The sequence below is a fragment of the Choloepus didactylus genome, chromosome 3, assembly GCF_015220235.1.
Source record: "Choloepus didactylus isolate mChoDid1 chromosome 3, mChoDid1.pri, whole genome shotgun sequence".
NCBI classification, from domain to species: Eukaryota; Metazoa; Chordata; class Mammalia; order Pilosa; family Megalonychidae; genus Choloepus; species Choloepus didactylus.
The window spans coordinates 72339854-72357488 of record NC_051309.1 but is presented as its reverse complement, the minus strand read 5'-3'; the positions used below and the strand labels follow the sequence as shown (position 1 = coordinate 72357488).

General features: G+C 36.9%; 1 protein-coding gene across 1 annotated transcript in view; it reads left to right on the top strand.

Moving 5' to 3' along the window:
* LOC119529467 (UDP-glucuronosyltransferase 2B18-like) overlaps nt 1–17635 on the top strand; it is a 42206-nt gene that overhangs the window by 6779 nt on the left and 17792 nt on the right. Inside the window, exons 2-4 of the mRNA XM_037829912.1 lie at nt 5956–6107; nt 7021–7280; nt 7973–8115. Coding sequence (XP_037685840.1) covers nt 6094–6107; nt 7021–7280; nt 7973–8115 — 417 coding nt within the window. The 5' untranslated portion in view covers nt 5956–6093. The remainder of the gene's footprint in view (nt 1–5955; nt 6108–7020; nt 7281–7972; nt 8116–17635) is intronic.

Genomic DNA, 17635 nt, shown 5'->3' with positions numbered 1-17635 from the left:
GTATTACTTCTTGGAATTCTCAGTAAAATTCTCCTTTGAAGCCATCTGTACCTGGTCATTTCTTTGTTGGTAGGGTTTTTTTTTTTTTTCATAATGACTTATGCAATCTATTTTGATTGTTTTGTTGAGGTCTTCCATTTCTTCTCAAGCCTGTGTAGCTTTTTCATGTGTTTCTAGGAAGTTGTCCATTTCCTCTAAGTTGTCTAGTTGGTTTGCATGTTCATAGTAACCTCTTATGATCTTTTTATTTCTTCAGGGCCCATGGTAATTCCCCCCACCTCTCGTTTCTGATTTTAATTATTTGCAGCTTCCCTCTTTTTGTTTTTGTCAGTCTCTCTAAGGGGGTGATGATTTTATTGATCTTCTCAAAGAACCAACTTTTGGTTTTATTCATTATCCCTACTGTTTTTTATATTCCCCATTTCATTAATTTCTGCTCTAATCTTTGTTTTTCTTTCCTTCTGCTTACTTTAAGATTAGTTTGCTGCTCTTCCTCCAGTTTTTCCAGTTTTTCAGTTAAGTCATTGTTTTTAGCTCTTTCTTCCTTTTTAATGTAGGTATTTAGGGCTATGAATTTCCCTCTCAGCACTGCCTTCACTGCATCCCCTACGTTTTGACATATTGCATTCTTGTTTTCATTCATCTCAAGATATTTACTGATTTCTCTTGCAATTTCTTCTTTGACCCACAGATTGTTTAAGAGCATGTTGTTCAACCTCCATGTAGGTGTATTTTCCAGTTCTCTAGTTGTTGCTGATTTCTAACTTCATTCCATTATGTCAGTGAAAGGACTTTGTATAATGTCAATCTTTATAAATTTATTAAGACCTGTTTTGTGCCCCAGTAAATGTTTTATACTGTAGAATGTTGCATAAGTAATTGAGAAGAATGTAAATCCTGGTGTTTTCGGGGTGCAATGTTCTATATATGTTTATTAGGTCTAGTTCATTTATCATAGTTTTTAGGTTCTCTGTTTCTTTGTTGGTCCTCTTTTAGATGTTCCATCTATTGGAGCAAGTGGTGTGTTGAAATCTCCCTATTACGGTAGAGTCATCCTTTACTCCACTCAGTTTTGCCAGTGTTTGCCTCATGTACTCTGGGGCTCCTTGATTAAGAGCATACATATTTATGGTTGTTATTTCTTCTTTGTGAATTGCCACCTGTATTATTATATAGTGTCCTTTATTTCTTATAACGTCTTTGCATTTAAGGTCTATTTTGGATGATATTAGTAAGCTTTTTTTTCTTTTTTTTTTTTTTCACTACCTGCATAGAATAAATTTCTCCGTAGTTTCACTTTTAACTTATTTATATCTTTGGGTCTAACATGAGTTTCATACAAAAAGTATGTAGATGGATTATATTTTTTAATCCATTCTGTAAATCTGTGTCTTTTGGCTGGGGAGTTTAATCCATTAATATTTAAAGTTATTACTATAAAGGCAGTTCTTAATTCAACCATCTTATCTTTTGGTTTTTATTTGTCAGATCTATTTTTTTCTCTCTGTATTTACTCTTTGGTTACCCTTACTAATACTCTTTAATTCTGTACCTTCCTTCAGACCTCTCTCTCTTGTCTTTTCAGCTGGCAACACTGCATTCCATTTAGTAGATCTCATAGGGCTGGTCTCTTAATAATGAACTCTTTCAGCTTCTGTTTATCTGTGAATATTTTAATCTCTCCTTATTTTTGAAGGGCATCTTTGATGGGTAGCGTATTGTTGCTTGGCAATTTTTTTCTTTCAGTGTCTTAAATATATTGTACCACTGCATTCTCGAACAAGAGTAAGTCTACGCTTTTTGTTTCATTTCTTGACACTTGTACCTTCTATTAACAGTTTCTACATTAGTTTTCTGGTGAACAAGGAAGGACTAAAGGGAAAAAGAACTCTGGATTGCCCTATCTTTCCCTTTCCTTCAATGTCACTATTTCTAGCATAAGCTTTTAGGTAATACAGTGAAGGAGCAAAAAATATATAATGGATTCCTTGGTGTGCTGGTTTGGCTCTGTTATGTACCCCATAAAAAGCTTGTTCTTTTAATCCAATCTTGTGAGGGCAGCCCTATTTGGGGTGGGATCTTGTGATTAGATTGTTTCCATGGAGATGTGACCCTGCCCATTCAAGTTGGAACTTAATCCTTTACTGGAGTCCTTTAAGAATCTCACACACAGAGAGAGACAGACCTCAGAGAAGCTGAGAGAAACATTTTGGAAGGGGGAGCTAAGATATGTAATCTTGAGTTTGCCCCCAGGAGAAGCAAGCAAGGACCTACAGGAAATGAGACAGAAGCCCAGAGACATTTTGGAGAAAGCCACGGAAATCAGAAGCTAAACAGAGAAGGTACAGCAGAGCCAATAATGTGCCAGAGGAATCCTGGATGTCATTGACCTTTTCTCAGAGAAGTTATCTACCTCTTGATGCCTTAATTTGGACATTTTCATAGTCTTAGAATTGTAAGTTTGCAACCCCATAAATCCCCATTGAAAAAGACAATCCATTTCTGGTATGTTGCATTTCAGCAGCTTTAGCAAACCAAAATACTTGGTCATTCCTGTTTCTTTGAATGACATTGCCTTCTTTCTGTATTTTAAGTGAGTTAAGGTTCAAACAGGAAACATGGCCTCCTGTCAGTGACCCCCTGCTTACTTAGTCATAGATATAACACACTTACCTTGTACTTGCTTTCAGTTTCTCTGAACTCCCACACATTGTGGGTCCACAGGAATTCTGGCTCATTGTTGCATTGTGAATGTAATATACTAGTAGGGAGGCAGGAAATGGTGGACCCACACATTGTCCCATTGGCCTTCACTTTCAAAACACAAGTTCAAAGATGAAGCTATGAAGAATTTCAGGAAAGCTACAGCAGAGCATTAAACTAAGTATGATGCTTCTGCACAGGTTGCAAGTCCATGAAGCCAGCCCTATTGGTTGGATTTTTAGTTTACTATGCTGCTGAAAGCAATATATCATGAAATGGATTGGTTTTTAGTAATGGGAATTTATTAGCTTACAAGCTTACTGTTTTGAGGCCATGAAAATGTCCAAATCCAAGGTTTCATCAGGGTGATGCTTTCTTCCTGAAAACCAGCTACTGACAATCCTGGACTCTTCTGTCACATGGCAAGGCATATGGTAGTGTCTGCTGGTCTCTCCCTTTTCTTCTGGTTTCATTGCTTTCAGCTTCCTTCTTCTGTGGCTTTTTCTTTTTGTGTGATTTTCATTCTCTTATCAAGGACTACACTGATAGGATTAAGACCCATCCTGAATGAGTGTGTCATATCTTAACTGAGGTAGCCTTATTAAAAGATCTTACTTACAATGGGTCCTCACACACAGGAATGGATTAAGAACATGCTTTTCTAGGGTACATACAATTTCAAACCTCCACATAGTATTGCTATGCAAAGCCAGAACTTTCCCTAGGAAGAACTTGTGATAGAGAAGAAAATGTGATTATTTGAAACAGGGAACTTGGTGAAGGTCTTTTTAATATTTACTGAGAGATAAGTGGCCAATTCATCCTTATTAATAATTGCTATTTCTCCCTAGGCTCAAATAGCTGGAACGGGTAAAACACGAAAATCAGAAAGAAGCTTTAAAAATGAAGAAAATTGCTTTCTAGAATACAAATTTCTACCAAGTTAATACTATTAATTACTAAAAGAAAAATTAGCAGTTTAAAATTTTTGCATTTTGAGCTTCATCCTACCATACTGAAGGAGAATAATTTTGATTGTTGGAAATCTACTGAGTCAGGAATTGGAAATCTATGGGGAGTTTTATATATCTGTTGGTTGGCTTAGGGTTTGAATAGGGTTAGGACCTGACTGCTGAGAAGTCAACAAACGAAGGAGCCACCGGCTGAAGTTCATGACAGTTTAAGGGAAAACTGACTTTCCAAAACTTCAGCAGAATGAAGACTTAAAAAGGGATAATAATATCTTTTAAATGGGAATTAGGATTGATTTATGGAGCTGCCACTCAGATATTCTACAAGTGGGAATATCCTTATGCACTTAGTGAGATAACCTGAAAAAATGGTCAATGAAAATATGATTACATTTGGAGAATCAATCTTGTGGCTTAAACTAGTATATTGCAAATAGCAGCTGTGGACACCTTTATTTTACTTATTGACATAAAATTTAGATTCCTGGGCCTCGACACAAACCTGAGGAATCGAAATTACTGGGAAGGGGAACAGGGATTTTATATTATAAAGATACTCTCTATGTGATTCTTCACCAAAGATTTAGAAACACTGTTCAGGTCTCTCTTCTCCCCAGGGAATGAATACACTGTGACTATGATAAACTAGCTGTGTTGCTTTCTTTATAACCTAGAGTTACCATCTTATAACAGAATAAAGCAGTCTTTTAGTATTTGAAGTATACAGAGCAATAATGGAATTTTGATGTGCTCAACATGTTCTAGACACCATTTCTGTGTATTTCAGAAATCAACAAGACAGAAACAGACAACTACCTGAACAATTGGAAGTTCAATGTATTTATTAAAATGATATTACCTGAATGTAAAAAAAAAAACACTCTAGATGATGTAGGCTTAATTTTTGTTGGTATTATAGGGACAGAATAAAATTTTCTTTGAGCACAGCTGATGTTGCTTTATCTTATTTCTGAGGCATATTCTAATGCTACAGAGAGACAAAATTGGGAGACCTTTGGATTGGATTTTTCTGCCTGTGGCAGATTTGTGGTATAAGTGAATTGTGACACTGTCAAAGATGAGGCAAAATGTTCACTTCTCAAAGTTTTGATTGCAGATATCCAGAATACACTCTCACAAAAGTTTTAAAAGATTATATGAAAATAATCTATGTGTTGGTATTGTTCAACTAGATGCAGAAATGTATTTTTACTGTACCCTAAATAAAATCTTCTTGATGTTGTTAATATCATGTTACTGAACTAGCAGGTGATTATGGGGTTGAGATATATATTGATGACATCACTGAAGGCCCAAATAATATCTTTACCCACATTTTAAAAGTTTTGACTCTAGTTCCAGTACTTCCCTTAATGTATAGCAGAGTGTTCCACCATGATTAAGAGAATACATTTAATATTTGTGTAATTAGCACATTAGTACAGATGTCTTAAAGGATGGAGGAAAAAGTGCTACTCACCAACTCACAATTTGGTTGATTTATAACCAAAAGATAATAGCATTACTTAAATGACACATATTCTTGCAGCTGATATCTATTGGGTACCAATTATGTGGTTGTACTGTGTTAGGCAGTAGAGATACAAAGATGAATAAGCTATAATTCCTTCCAAAAGCATGTCATACTCTATTGGGGGAGACTAATGTATGAACACATAATTCTAAAACACTGGTTTTCAACAAACAGTGATTTTGACTCCCAGATTATATTTTTGATTGTCATGATTGGGAGGTAGGGAATGAATGCTATTGGCTTCTAGTGTATAGGGTCCAGGGATGCTACTAAACATTTTATGAAGCACAGGAGAGGCCCCCACCACAAAGACTATCTGGCCCCAAATGTCAATGTTTCCATGACTGGGGAACCCTGATAAACAATGTGGAAGGATATACACATACACAGGTACACTCACATGCATACACACACATATATATGCATGCATATAAATACATATGTATGTCTTCTTATCTGTATACACATTTATTATTATTATTATTAGGGAAGCATTAAGATACACATTACCAATCTGGTTTAGGGTCAGGAGAATGGTTGGAAATGGCATCCTAGAGGAGGTAGCAACTGAGTTAAATCCTAAATGATGAAGAGTGTTTAACAAAATGAAGCATTACAGTTTAAGGAAAGGGAAGACCAGGAGAAGATATTTGGTATTATTAGAGCAAAAAGTGCAAGGAATATGGGACATGGTAAAAGCATTTTGTTGTTTGAAAACAAGGTCTAACCAATTATCTCTTTTTGCAGGCTGTGGAACATGAAGGAATAAATCTACAAGCCAAAGTCTCAGGGTCGTTGGTGGGACAGAGGTTGAAGAGGGTGAATGGCCATGGCAAGCTAGCCTGCAATGGGGTGGGATCCATCGTTGTGGAGCAACTTTAATTAATGGCACATGGCTTGTGAGTGAGGCTCACTGCTTTAGAACGTTAAGTCCTGAAGCTTGCAATGGAATAGGGGTAAGCAACATAAATCAAGGACATTTTAGGAGGAAAATGCCTCGTGAAATTAAATTTAGTGAGGTAAATTCAGCATTAATTAATTAAAATGAATACATCAGAAACAATGGGAAACTCATAAATCTTAGAGGTTTTACAGTCCAGAAATGGAAATGGCATCAAAGTACATGTAGACAAATTTTCAAATGCTAAATACACAGTAGATTGTCAGTGAAAGCAGGGATTTTAGTCATCTTTGGGCTTTGAATTTGAGGTCAAGGAAAAGAGCCATGTCTCTCTTTTGCAAATGTGTCAGAGATGGAGCTGAGTGGACTATAGATTTCACCCAAATGGGAAAATTGCATATGGTAAAAAAGATGATTCAGTATTAAGAAATTTGGAAGTAGCAGATTATGCAACTGAATATGTTGAATTGTATTCTGAGGAATAGAGGCCCTTTCAACCCACAGTCAAAATATATATGGCATATTTATAGCAATGTGTTATTGAATTATTACATGACCTTGGTTTTCAAAGAAATGTATATGTTTGTTGAAAGGAATATGGGATACATAGAATACATTTATTTCTCTCATTCTGCATAGACTATGCTTTCCAGATGTCCCCGTGGAGACAATCATGTCCACAAATGTCATAAGACCCAAGATCTGCTGAAATGGCATGTAGGGTGGCACTTCCACTTGTGATTTGACCCCTGAGCCTGATGCTCAGATTGGAAAGTTTGTTTCTATACATAGAAACTATACTTTTAAAAAGAAAAATTTATCCTGACACCTGCAGATTAAATTGTTTAATATGAAGACATTTTGTTGGTAGCATGGTGAAGTGGAATTTATTCTTCCTTTTTTATCTCCAGGTATATGGATCCAGCCAGATGGACTGCTTCCTTTGGAGTAACAATAAAGCCTCCAAAAATGAAACATGGCCTCAGGAGGATAATTGTCCATGAAAAATATGATTATCTATCGCATGAATATGATATTTCAGTTGCAGATTTTTCTAGACCTGTTCCTTATAGTAATGAAGTACATAGAATTTTTCTCCCTGATGCTTCTCATGATTTCCACCCGGGTGATCAGATGTTTGTGACAGGATTTGGAGCACTGCAAAATGATGGTAATCATCTGAAAAGAAAACTAATTATAGTAATATAATTTGGTATTCTAAGGAATTTAAAGAAGGGGATGTTACTGTGCAAAATGCATTGAATGGTTGATCATATGGACCTGGGTCAAGTCAAGCCCTGCTAGTGAACCAAGTCATTTAGAAAACACATGAATTTCTTCCAGCCTTAAGTTACCTTTTTTCCTCTTTTTTGAAACCAGTGTTATTCACCCATTATACAATGCATCCAACTTGTACGATCAATAAGTCTCAGGTTAGTATTAATTGCATTACTACTACTTTGTAATGGTGTTTGGTAAGGTGACTGAAAGAGTAAATGTGTTTCTTAGTCACTGAACTTTTTACTAAGGAATTAATAACATAGCAGATTAGAGGGCATTAATATACCCAACTGTGAAAATCACTGTCATAAAGCCACCATTCTCCCCTCCTGCAGCTTCCTTCTAAGATTAACAATTGAATGGAAATTACTCGAACAACTTAAGCTTATTTCTTAGGCACCTAACTTTTCATTTAAAGTAGTTAGGAAGAAATTTGAAGGGCTATACCTTTCCAAATATTACTGTATCTCAAAAATACATATCCTGAGATTCTATATTACCATCTTAATAATGACTTATGACAATTCAGATTTATGAAATATATGTATATCTACAAACACAAAGACTATTTTTTCCTTTTAGGTGACAGTCAAAATCATCTTCAGCAAGTACAAGTGGATCTCATAGACACTAAAATATGCAACGACCCTCAAGTTTACAATGCTGCCATAACTCCTAGAATGTTATGTGCTGGCTCCTTGAAAGGACAAAGGGATGCATGCCAGGTAAGTGGTTTTATCTATTACTACACCACATAATTTTGGTTAACTCTTTGTTTTGAAATAATTATAGATTTATAGAAGTTGCAACAACAGCACAAAGGAGTCCCATGTACCCTGTACCCAGTTTTCCTCAATGGTTGCAGTTTAAAAAATATAGTAAAATTTACAAACTAGGAAACTGACATTGGTACAATGTGTATGTATAGTTCTGTGGTATTTTATCAGGTGTGTGGTTCTTGTAACCACCACCACAAACAAGTTAGAGAACTTTTCCATCACTGCAAAGATCTCCCTTTATAGAAACACACAATTCCATCCTCCCCACCATCCCTAACCCCTGGCAATCACTATTCTGTTCACCATCTCTGTAATTCTGTCATTTTGCAAAATTTTATATAAATAGAATCATATACTATTTTTTTTAGAATTACATTTGTTTCATGTATAGAGGTTTTTTTCTTAACAGTATCTCTCTGTAGAATTTTTTAAATGGCTCCTCTAGGTATTATATTATACATGTAAAATTTATCATAGTCTGCAGGGTTTTTTTTTTAAATTCAATTTTATTGATATATATTCACATACCATATGATCATCCAAAGTTTACAATCACTTGTTCACAGTACCATCATATAGTTGTGCATTCATCACCCCAATCTATTTTTTGAACATTTTCCTTATAACAGAAAAAGGGGAAATAAGAATAAAAAATAAAAGTAAAGAAGAACACCCAACCCCCCCCCACTCTATTTTTCTTTTAGTTTTTTGTCCCCATTTTTCTACTCACTCATCCATAGGCTGGATAAAGGGAGTGTGATCCATAAGGCTTTCACAGTCACACTGTCACTCTTGTAAGCTACATTGCTGTACAATTTTCTTCGAGAGTCAAGGCTACTGGTTTGCAGTTTAATAGTTTCAAGTATTTACTTCTAGCTATTAAAATGCATTAGAACCTAAGTGCATAAGAATGTCCACCAGGGTGACCTCTCGACTCCATTTGGAATCTCTCAGCCACTGAAACTTTATTTCATTTCATTTTGCATCCCTCTTTTGGTCAAGAAGATGCTCTCAATCCCACGATGCTGAGTCCAGATTCATCCCTGGGACTCATATCCTGCATCACCAGGGAGATTTACATGCCTGGGTGTCAGATCCCACATAGAGGGGAGGGCAGTGAGTTCACACATTGAGTTGGCTTAGCTAAAGAGGCAGGGCCACATCTGAGCAACAAAGAGATACTCAGGGGAGACTCAGGCACAATGATAAGCATATTTAGCCTCTCCTTTGCAGTGAAGAAGTCTGCAGATTTTTATGTTTACTGGTTTGAGTGAAATGTTGAATAGAAACTTGCCTCCCTTTATGTACATTTAACCCCTCACATTTAATGTTAAATAGTAATAAATATAAATTTAAGTATTAAATATTTCCTTTGCTTACATTGAGAACTGTTTCAGAAAATATTTTTGCTTCAAATGTCAAACAGAAGTCAAAAAATTCAAGAGGAGAAGGAAAGTTTATTATATTTACTATAGTTTTATTCTTTCTGTTCATTTTTTCACAGATTTTCTAGGATTTCTTCTTTTATCATCTCAGCCATTTTTAAGATTCTGCTGGTGACAAATCCTCTTAGAATTTCTTTGTCTATGAAAGTCCTTATTTCCCCTTGGTTTCTGAAGGATAATTTTGCCAGATATAGAATGCAGGGTTCTTTTCTTTCAGCACTTAAAAATTGTTGTGCCATATCCTTCTGGCCTCCCTGGCTTCTGAAGAGAAATCTGGTGGCATTCAAGTTGTTTCCCCCCTATAGGTGAGGTGTCATTTCTCTCTTCCTGCGTTCAAGATTTTTTCCTTTGTCATTAGTTTTCAGTAGTTTGGTTATGGTGTGTTATGGCATGGATTTTTAGGTTATCTTGTTTGGGGTATTCTCATCTCTTTCGATTTGTAGGTTTATATCTTTTGTGAAACTTGGGAAATTTTTAGTATTTATCTTTTTAATACTCTTTCAGCCCCACCTTCTTTCTCCTCTCCTTCTGAGATTACAATGACAGGAATGTGAGATCTTTTGTTAGAGTATCACAGGTCCCTGAACTTCTGTTTTTTCCCCACTCCATTTTCTCTCTATTGTTCAGACTGAATAACTTTTATCATTCTATCTTCAAGCTCTGTTATCTCCATTATGCAGTTGTCCCCATCCAGTGAGTTTTACATTTTCATTACTGTATTTTTTAATTCTAAGATTTCCATTTAGTTTTCTTTATATCCATTTTGTTGTTGAGACTTCCTGTTTTCTCCATTAGTTTCCAGCATGGTAGTAAATGTTTCAAACATGGTAGTAATTATGATAACTGCTTTAAAATCTTTGGCAGATGGTTCCAACACGTATCAGCTCAGTGTTGGTATCTGTTGATTGTCTTTTCTCATTCAGGTTGAAATTTTCCTGGTTCTTGGTGTGAAAAGTGATTTTCAAATGCATTCTGGGCATTTTGGTAATATGTTTTGAGGCTCTGGATATTATTTAAATATTTAAATCTCCTGTTTTAAGCAGACTGCACTCTGAAGGGGAGAGGGGTGCCACTTCATTACTGCCAGGTGGAAGTGAAAGACCAGGCTCCCCACTCATCCTCCTTTGACACCAGCTGGGGAGTAGTACCCTGTTAGTGCTGAGTGGAGGTGGGATTTGACTTCCCATTAGGCTACACCAGTAATACCCTTGCTTGGAAAGTTAGGAGTACCTGTGTTACTGCTCTCTCATGGCTTCCACTAACACCATGGAGGTGGTAGTCTCTTATCATTGGGTTGTAGTGAGAATCCTGACTCTGCTTTAGGTCTTCTCTGATGCCATCCCAGTGGGGAGGGAGTGGAGAGCCTCATTACTACTGGATGAGAGCAAAGTCCATGCTCCCCACCTCATCCCCACTGATATCAGAAGGGCAGTGGGTAAGGGCTTTAATTCCTGCTCAGGAGGGATGAATGTACATCCTTCCACTTAGCCTTACCTGATAACAGTCTGGAGGGATATTGTGCCTTGTTACAGCCTGGTATGGGTGGAAATCTAGGCATCTCAATTGGTCCTTGCTGATGGGGATGGGGTGGGGCTACAGTTTTTTCTGTGTTTGGCTGGAGTAGAGAGGTTATTGTCTAAAAGTTTTCTGTCTTGCTAGGTTTCCCCCTTCTTGGTTCTTTGACTAGACAGAGCAGGCATCTCTTGAGCATTCTGTTGTAGTTTTCCAGGCTGCTTTGACAAATACCAAACAATGGGTTGACTTAAACTAGAATGGCTCATGGTTTTAGAGGCCAATAGTCCCAAATCAAGGCATCTGCAAGCTCATGCTTTCTCCCTGGGTCAGTAGTATTCTGGTGATGTCAGTCTCTTTCACATGGAGATGGCCCTGGTTTCCTCCTACGTGGTTTTCTCTGACTCTCTGCATCTAAATTTCTTCTGCTGATAAAGGACTCCAATAGTGTAGGTTAGGGCCCAGCCTGATTCATTGGGTCACATCTAAATAGAATTTTAGAAAATCCTATTCACAAATGTGCCCTAACTTAACTGATAACACATCTTCAAAGGGTCCTATTTGCAAATGCATTCACACCCACAGAAATGTGGATTAAGATAATGTATCTTTTTGTTGTAGTACCTAATTCAGTCTACCACAGCTTCTTTTTTGACTACATCCTTTGGCATTTCCAAATTGCCAGCTTGTTCAGCTCTCCAAGTCTGGGATAAATGAGGCAAAGGGAAAAATCAGAGAACTTCCTGCTGTCATTTCTCCAGTCCTGAGGTCCCTATCCCATCTGCCTTCTTCTTTATACCTTTCAGTGTCTTCTTAAATTTGGTTTTTGTTATTGTTTTTCCTAATGTCTGGGGATTTTAGCTATTTAGCAGGAGGGTTGGGTAAAGAGAGGAGGTAGAAGTAAATCTACTCCATCTTGGTCTGGAGCATAAATACTGTTTAGAACCTTATTTTGCTTTCCAGTGTACAGGCTGGTGCTGTCAATATTTTGTCTTTGGCAGATATGAAAATTAAGACCTCTATGTCTTTATCCACATTGCTGATAAAATCTTGGAGTTGGCCAATAACTGAGCTCTGAGGCACACAATCAATACTTCCTTAATTTTTGTTTTGTGATTGGACAGATCCACGTCTAATGTGCTCTCTAAGCCCCGTATTGCTCTTTGTAATTCCTTGTAATACGTATGTTTTCCAATCTGAATTCATGACATGCCATCCATCTTAGCTTTCTTACAAATTTACATGTTTTTCTTTTATTCTCTCACATAGACACTACAGCTTAATCCACTTCTGGCTTTACCAGAATTCCTTTCCAACTTTTACCTCAGAGCTAGTCACTTCAGCATTGCTGATGCTACGTTAAAGTCTTGCATCCAGTTGACCGTTCACCATACCTCCCTGCAAATGGTCAAGGTTGGTCTCACTTTATTGTGTTCCTGTTTCTGCTCTAAGGCCCTTAGTGTTCCTGGAAGAAGCCATTGAACAATGCAAATTGGTCCCATTACAAAAATTTACACAAAGTTCAGGTTGATAAAGCTATTGAAAAAATCATGTTTACACATTTACAACCCTTATTTATGATCTTCCTTCAAATATCCCAGCCTCTATTTATAGTCATTTCTTTCCTAACTTTCAGAGGAACAGCTATACGTCCCTTCAGTTTTTTATTTTTTATTACAGAAAATTTCAAAAGTATACAGTATTAGAAAGAACAGTGTAATGATCCTTCATGTACCAATCACCCAGCTTCCACAATTATCAACTCATGACCAATCTTAGTTCATCCATACATCCCCTAATGCCATCCCACTAATTCCTTCCCCTGCAAAAAGATAAGTTAGTTTTGAAGCAAATCCCATATGTCATACAGTTTCATCAGAATGTATGTCTCCTATTCTAAAATGCCATTTCAATGACAGTAGTAGAGATAAATATCCTTTAAAAAATCAGGGGAGTAAAAACGAGGAACCAAATTTAACCCTAGGTCATTTTTTTTTTTTTTTTTTTTTTTTAAAGAAATAAAATTGAAGGGTTTATTAAATCACATGGAAATATCAAAGATCTGTTTTAAATAAAAGATAGCCTAAAGAGATCAGAAAGCTCTTCGCACATTTATATTTTAAATGTTTAAGAGTCTGGTTAATAAGGAGGATATGTTGGGAAATATAATCTACCTAACAATTTGAAAACTAACTTAGAAAATACTCAAAACATCAAAACAAACAAACAAACAAAAAACTAAAGGTATATGAATAGTTCCTTTCCTGGGCAAGAGGCTAGGATCTAATGTAATTTAGGAGTGCCTTAAATATAGTATTATCCTTCTTTAATGTAAATAAAGATACATTCATTCCCTTCCAGCTAGGGGCTACATATATGTCTATGTCTATATTAGCCGTATATGGATTCTGATGTCCAACTGCATGAATACAAAGTCCAGGTCTACTACTTATTTAGCTGTCTGACCTTGGGTGAGTTACTTAACCTCACTCTAGGCTTCAATTTTCCTATATGTAAAATGGGGACAACAGTACCCACCCTCACAGGATGGTTGTGAAAATTAAGTAAGAATGACTATGAAGTGTTTAGTATAGTGACTGGCATATATTAAGGGCATAATAAACATTAGTTATTATTTTTTTTTTTAATCATCATTTTATTGAGATATATTCACATACCACGCAGTTATACAAAACAAATTGTACTTTCGATTGTTTACAGTACCATTACATAGTTGTACATTCATCACCTAAATCAATCCCTGACACCTTCATTAGCACACACACAAAAATAACAAGAATAATAATTAGAGTGAAAAAGAGCAATTGAAGTAAAAAAGAACACTGGGTACCTTTGTCTGTTTGTTTGCTTCCCCTACTTTTCTACACATCCATCCATAAACTAGACAAAGTGGAGTTTGGTCCTTATGGCATTCCCAATCCCACTGTCACCCCTCATAAGCTACATTTTTATACAAATGTCTTCGAGATTCATGGGTTCTGGGTTGTAGTTTAATAGTTTCAGATATCCACCACCAGCTACCCCAATTCTTTAGAACCTAAAAAAGGTTGTCTAAAGTGTGCGTAAGAGTGCCCACCAGAGTGATCTCTCGGCTCGTTTTGGAGTCTCTCTGCCACTGAAGCTTATTTCATTTCCTTTCACATCCCCCTTTTGGTCAAGAAGATGTTCTCCATCCCACGATGCCGGGTCTACATTCCTCCCCGGGAGTCCTATTCCACGTTGCCAGGGAGATTCACTTCCCTGGGTGTCTGATCCCACGTAGTGGGGAGGGCAGTGATTTCACCTTTCAAGTTGGCTTAGCCAGAGAGAGAGGGCCACATCTGGGCAACAAAGAGGCATTCAGGAGGAGACTCTTAGGCACAAATACAGGGAGGCCTAGCCTCTCCTTTGCAGCAACCGTCTTCCCAAGGGTAAAACTTATGGTAGAGGGCTCAACCCATCAAACCACCAGTCCCCTATGTCTGTGGTCATGTTAGCAACCATGGAGGTGGGGTAGGCGAATACCCCTGCATTCTCCACAGGCTCCTCAAGGGGGCACTACATCTTTTTTTTTTTTTTTTCCTTGTTTGTCTTTTTTCTTTTTTTTTTTTTTTTTTAACTTTCCCTTCTGTTTTAAATCAACTGTATGAAAAAAAAAGTTAAAAAGAAAACAAACATACAATAAAAGAACATTTCAAAGAGACCATAACAAGGGAGTAAGAAAAAGACAACTAACCTAAGATAACTGCTTAACTTCCAACATGTTCCTACTTTACCCCAAGAAAGTTACATAATATAGCAACATTTCAGTGAACTTGTTCCTACTACATCCATCAGAAATTAACAGACCATAGTCATTTCTGGGCATCCCCAGAACGTTAAATAGCTTATCTGTTCTTCTTGGATTATTGTTCCCCCTTCCTTAATTGCTCTCTACTGCTAGTTCCCCTACATTCTACATTATAAACCATTTGTTTTACATTTTTCAAAGTTCGCATTAGTGGTAGCATATAATATTTCTCTTTTTGTGCCTGGCTTATTTCGCTCAGCATTATGTCTTCAAGGTTCATCCATGTTGTCATATGTTTCATCAGATCGTTCCTTCTTACTGCCGCGTAGTATTCCATCGTGTGTATATACCACATTTTATTTATCCACTCATCTGTTGAAGGACATTTGGGTTGTTTCCATCTCTTGGCAATTGTGAATAATGCTGCTATGAACATTGGCATGCAGATATCTGTTCGTGTCACTGCTTTCCGATCTTCCGGGTATATACCGAGAAGTGCAATCGCTGGATCGAATGGTAGCTCTATATCTAGTTTTCTAAGGAACCGCCAGACTGACTTCCAGAGTGGCTGAACCATTATACAGTCCCACCAACAATGAATAAGAGTTCCAATTTCTCCACATCCCCTCCAGCATTTGTAGTTTCCTGTTTGTTTAATGGCAGCCATTCTAACCGGTGTTAGATGGTATCTCATTGTGGTCTTAATTTGCATCTCTCTAATAGCTAGTGAAGCTGAACATTTTTTCATGTGTTTCTTGGCCATTTGTATTTCCTCTTCAGAGAACTGTCTTTTCATATCTTTTGCCCATTTTAGAATTGGGCTGTCTGTACTATTGTCATTGAGTTGTAGGATTTCTTTGTATATGCAAGATATCAGTCTTTTGTCAGATACATGGTTTCCAAAAATTTTTTCCCATTGAGTTGGCTGCCTCTTTACCTTTTTGAGAAATTCCTTTGAGGTGCAGAAACTTCTAAGCTTGAGGAGTTCCCATTTATCTATTTTCTCTTTTGTTGCTTGTGCTTTGGGTGTAAAGTCTAGGAAGTGGCCGCCTAATACAAGGTCTTGAAGATGTTTTCCTACATTATCTTCTAGGAGTTTTATGGTACTTTCTTTTATATTGAGATCTTTGGTCCATTTTGAGTTAATTTTTGTGTAGGGGGTGAGGTAGGGGTCCTCTTTCATTCTTTTGGATATGGATATCCAACTCTCCCAGCCCCATTTGTTGAAAAGACCATTATGACTCAGTTCAGTGACTTTGGGGGCCTTATCAAAGATCAGTCGGCCATAGATCTGAGGGTCTATCTCTGAATTCTCAATTCGATTCCATTGATCTATATGTCTATCTTTGTGCCAGTACCATGCTGTTTTGGCAACTGTGGCTTTATAATAAGCTTCAAAGTCAGGGAGTGTAAGTCCTCCCACTTCGTTTTTCTTTTTTAGAGTGTCTTTAGCAATTCGAGGCATCTTCCCTTTCCAAATAAATTTGATAACTAGCTTTTCCAAGTCTGCAAAGTAGGTTGTTGGAATTTTGATTGGGATTGCATTGAATCTGTAGATGAGTTTGGGTAGAATTGACATCTTAATGACATTTAGCCTTCCTATCCATGAACATGGAATATTTTTCCATCTTTTAAGGTCCCCTTCTATTTCTTTTAGTAGAGTTATGTAGTTTTCTTTGTATAGGTCTTTTACATCTTTGGTTAAGTTTATTCCTAGGTACTTGATTTTTTTAGTTGCTATTGAAAATGGTATCTTTTTCTTGAGTGTCTCTTCAGTTTGTTCATTTCTAGCATATAGAAACATGACTGACTTATGTGCATTAATCTTGTATCCCGCTACTTTGCTAAATTTGTTTATTAGCTCTAGTAGGTGTATCGTTGATTTCTCAGGGTTTTCTAGATATAAAATCATATCATCTGCAAACAATGACAGTTTTACTTCTTCTTTTCCAATTTGGATGCCTTTTATTTCTTTGTCTTGCCCGATTGCCCTGGCTAGCACTTCCAGCACAATGTTGAATAACAGTGGTGACAGCGGGCATCCTTGTCTTGTTCCTGATCTTAGAGGGAAGGCTTTCAGTCTCTCACCATTGAGTACTATGCTGGCTGTGGGTTTTTCATATATGCTCTTTATCATGTTGAGGAAGTTTCCTTCAATTCCTACCTTTTGAAGTGTTTTTATCAAAAAGGGATGTTGGATTTTGTCAAATGCTTTTTCAGCATCTATTGAGATGATCAATTGATTTTTCCCTTTTGACTTGTTAATGTGTTGTAATACATTGATTGTTTTTCTTATGTTGAACCATCCTTGCATGCCTGGAATGAACCCCACTTGGTCATGGTGTATGATTTTTTTAATGTGTCTTTGGATTCGATTTGCAAGTATTTTGTTGAGGATTTTTGCATCTATATTCATTAGGGAGATTGGCCGGTAGTTTTCCTTTTTTGTAGCATCTTTGCCTGGTTTTGGTATTAGATTGATGTTAGCTTCATAAAATGAGTTAGGTAGTGTTCCATTTTTTTCAATGTTTTGAAAGAGTTTGAGTAAGATTGGTGTCAGTTCTTTCTGGAAAGTTTGGTAGAATTCCCCTGTGAAGCCATCTGGCCCTGGGCATTTATTTGTGGGAAGATTTTTGATGACTGATTGGATCTCTTTGCTTGTGATGGGTTGGTTGAGGTCTTCTATTTCTTCTCTGGTCAGTCTAGGTTGTTCATATGT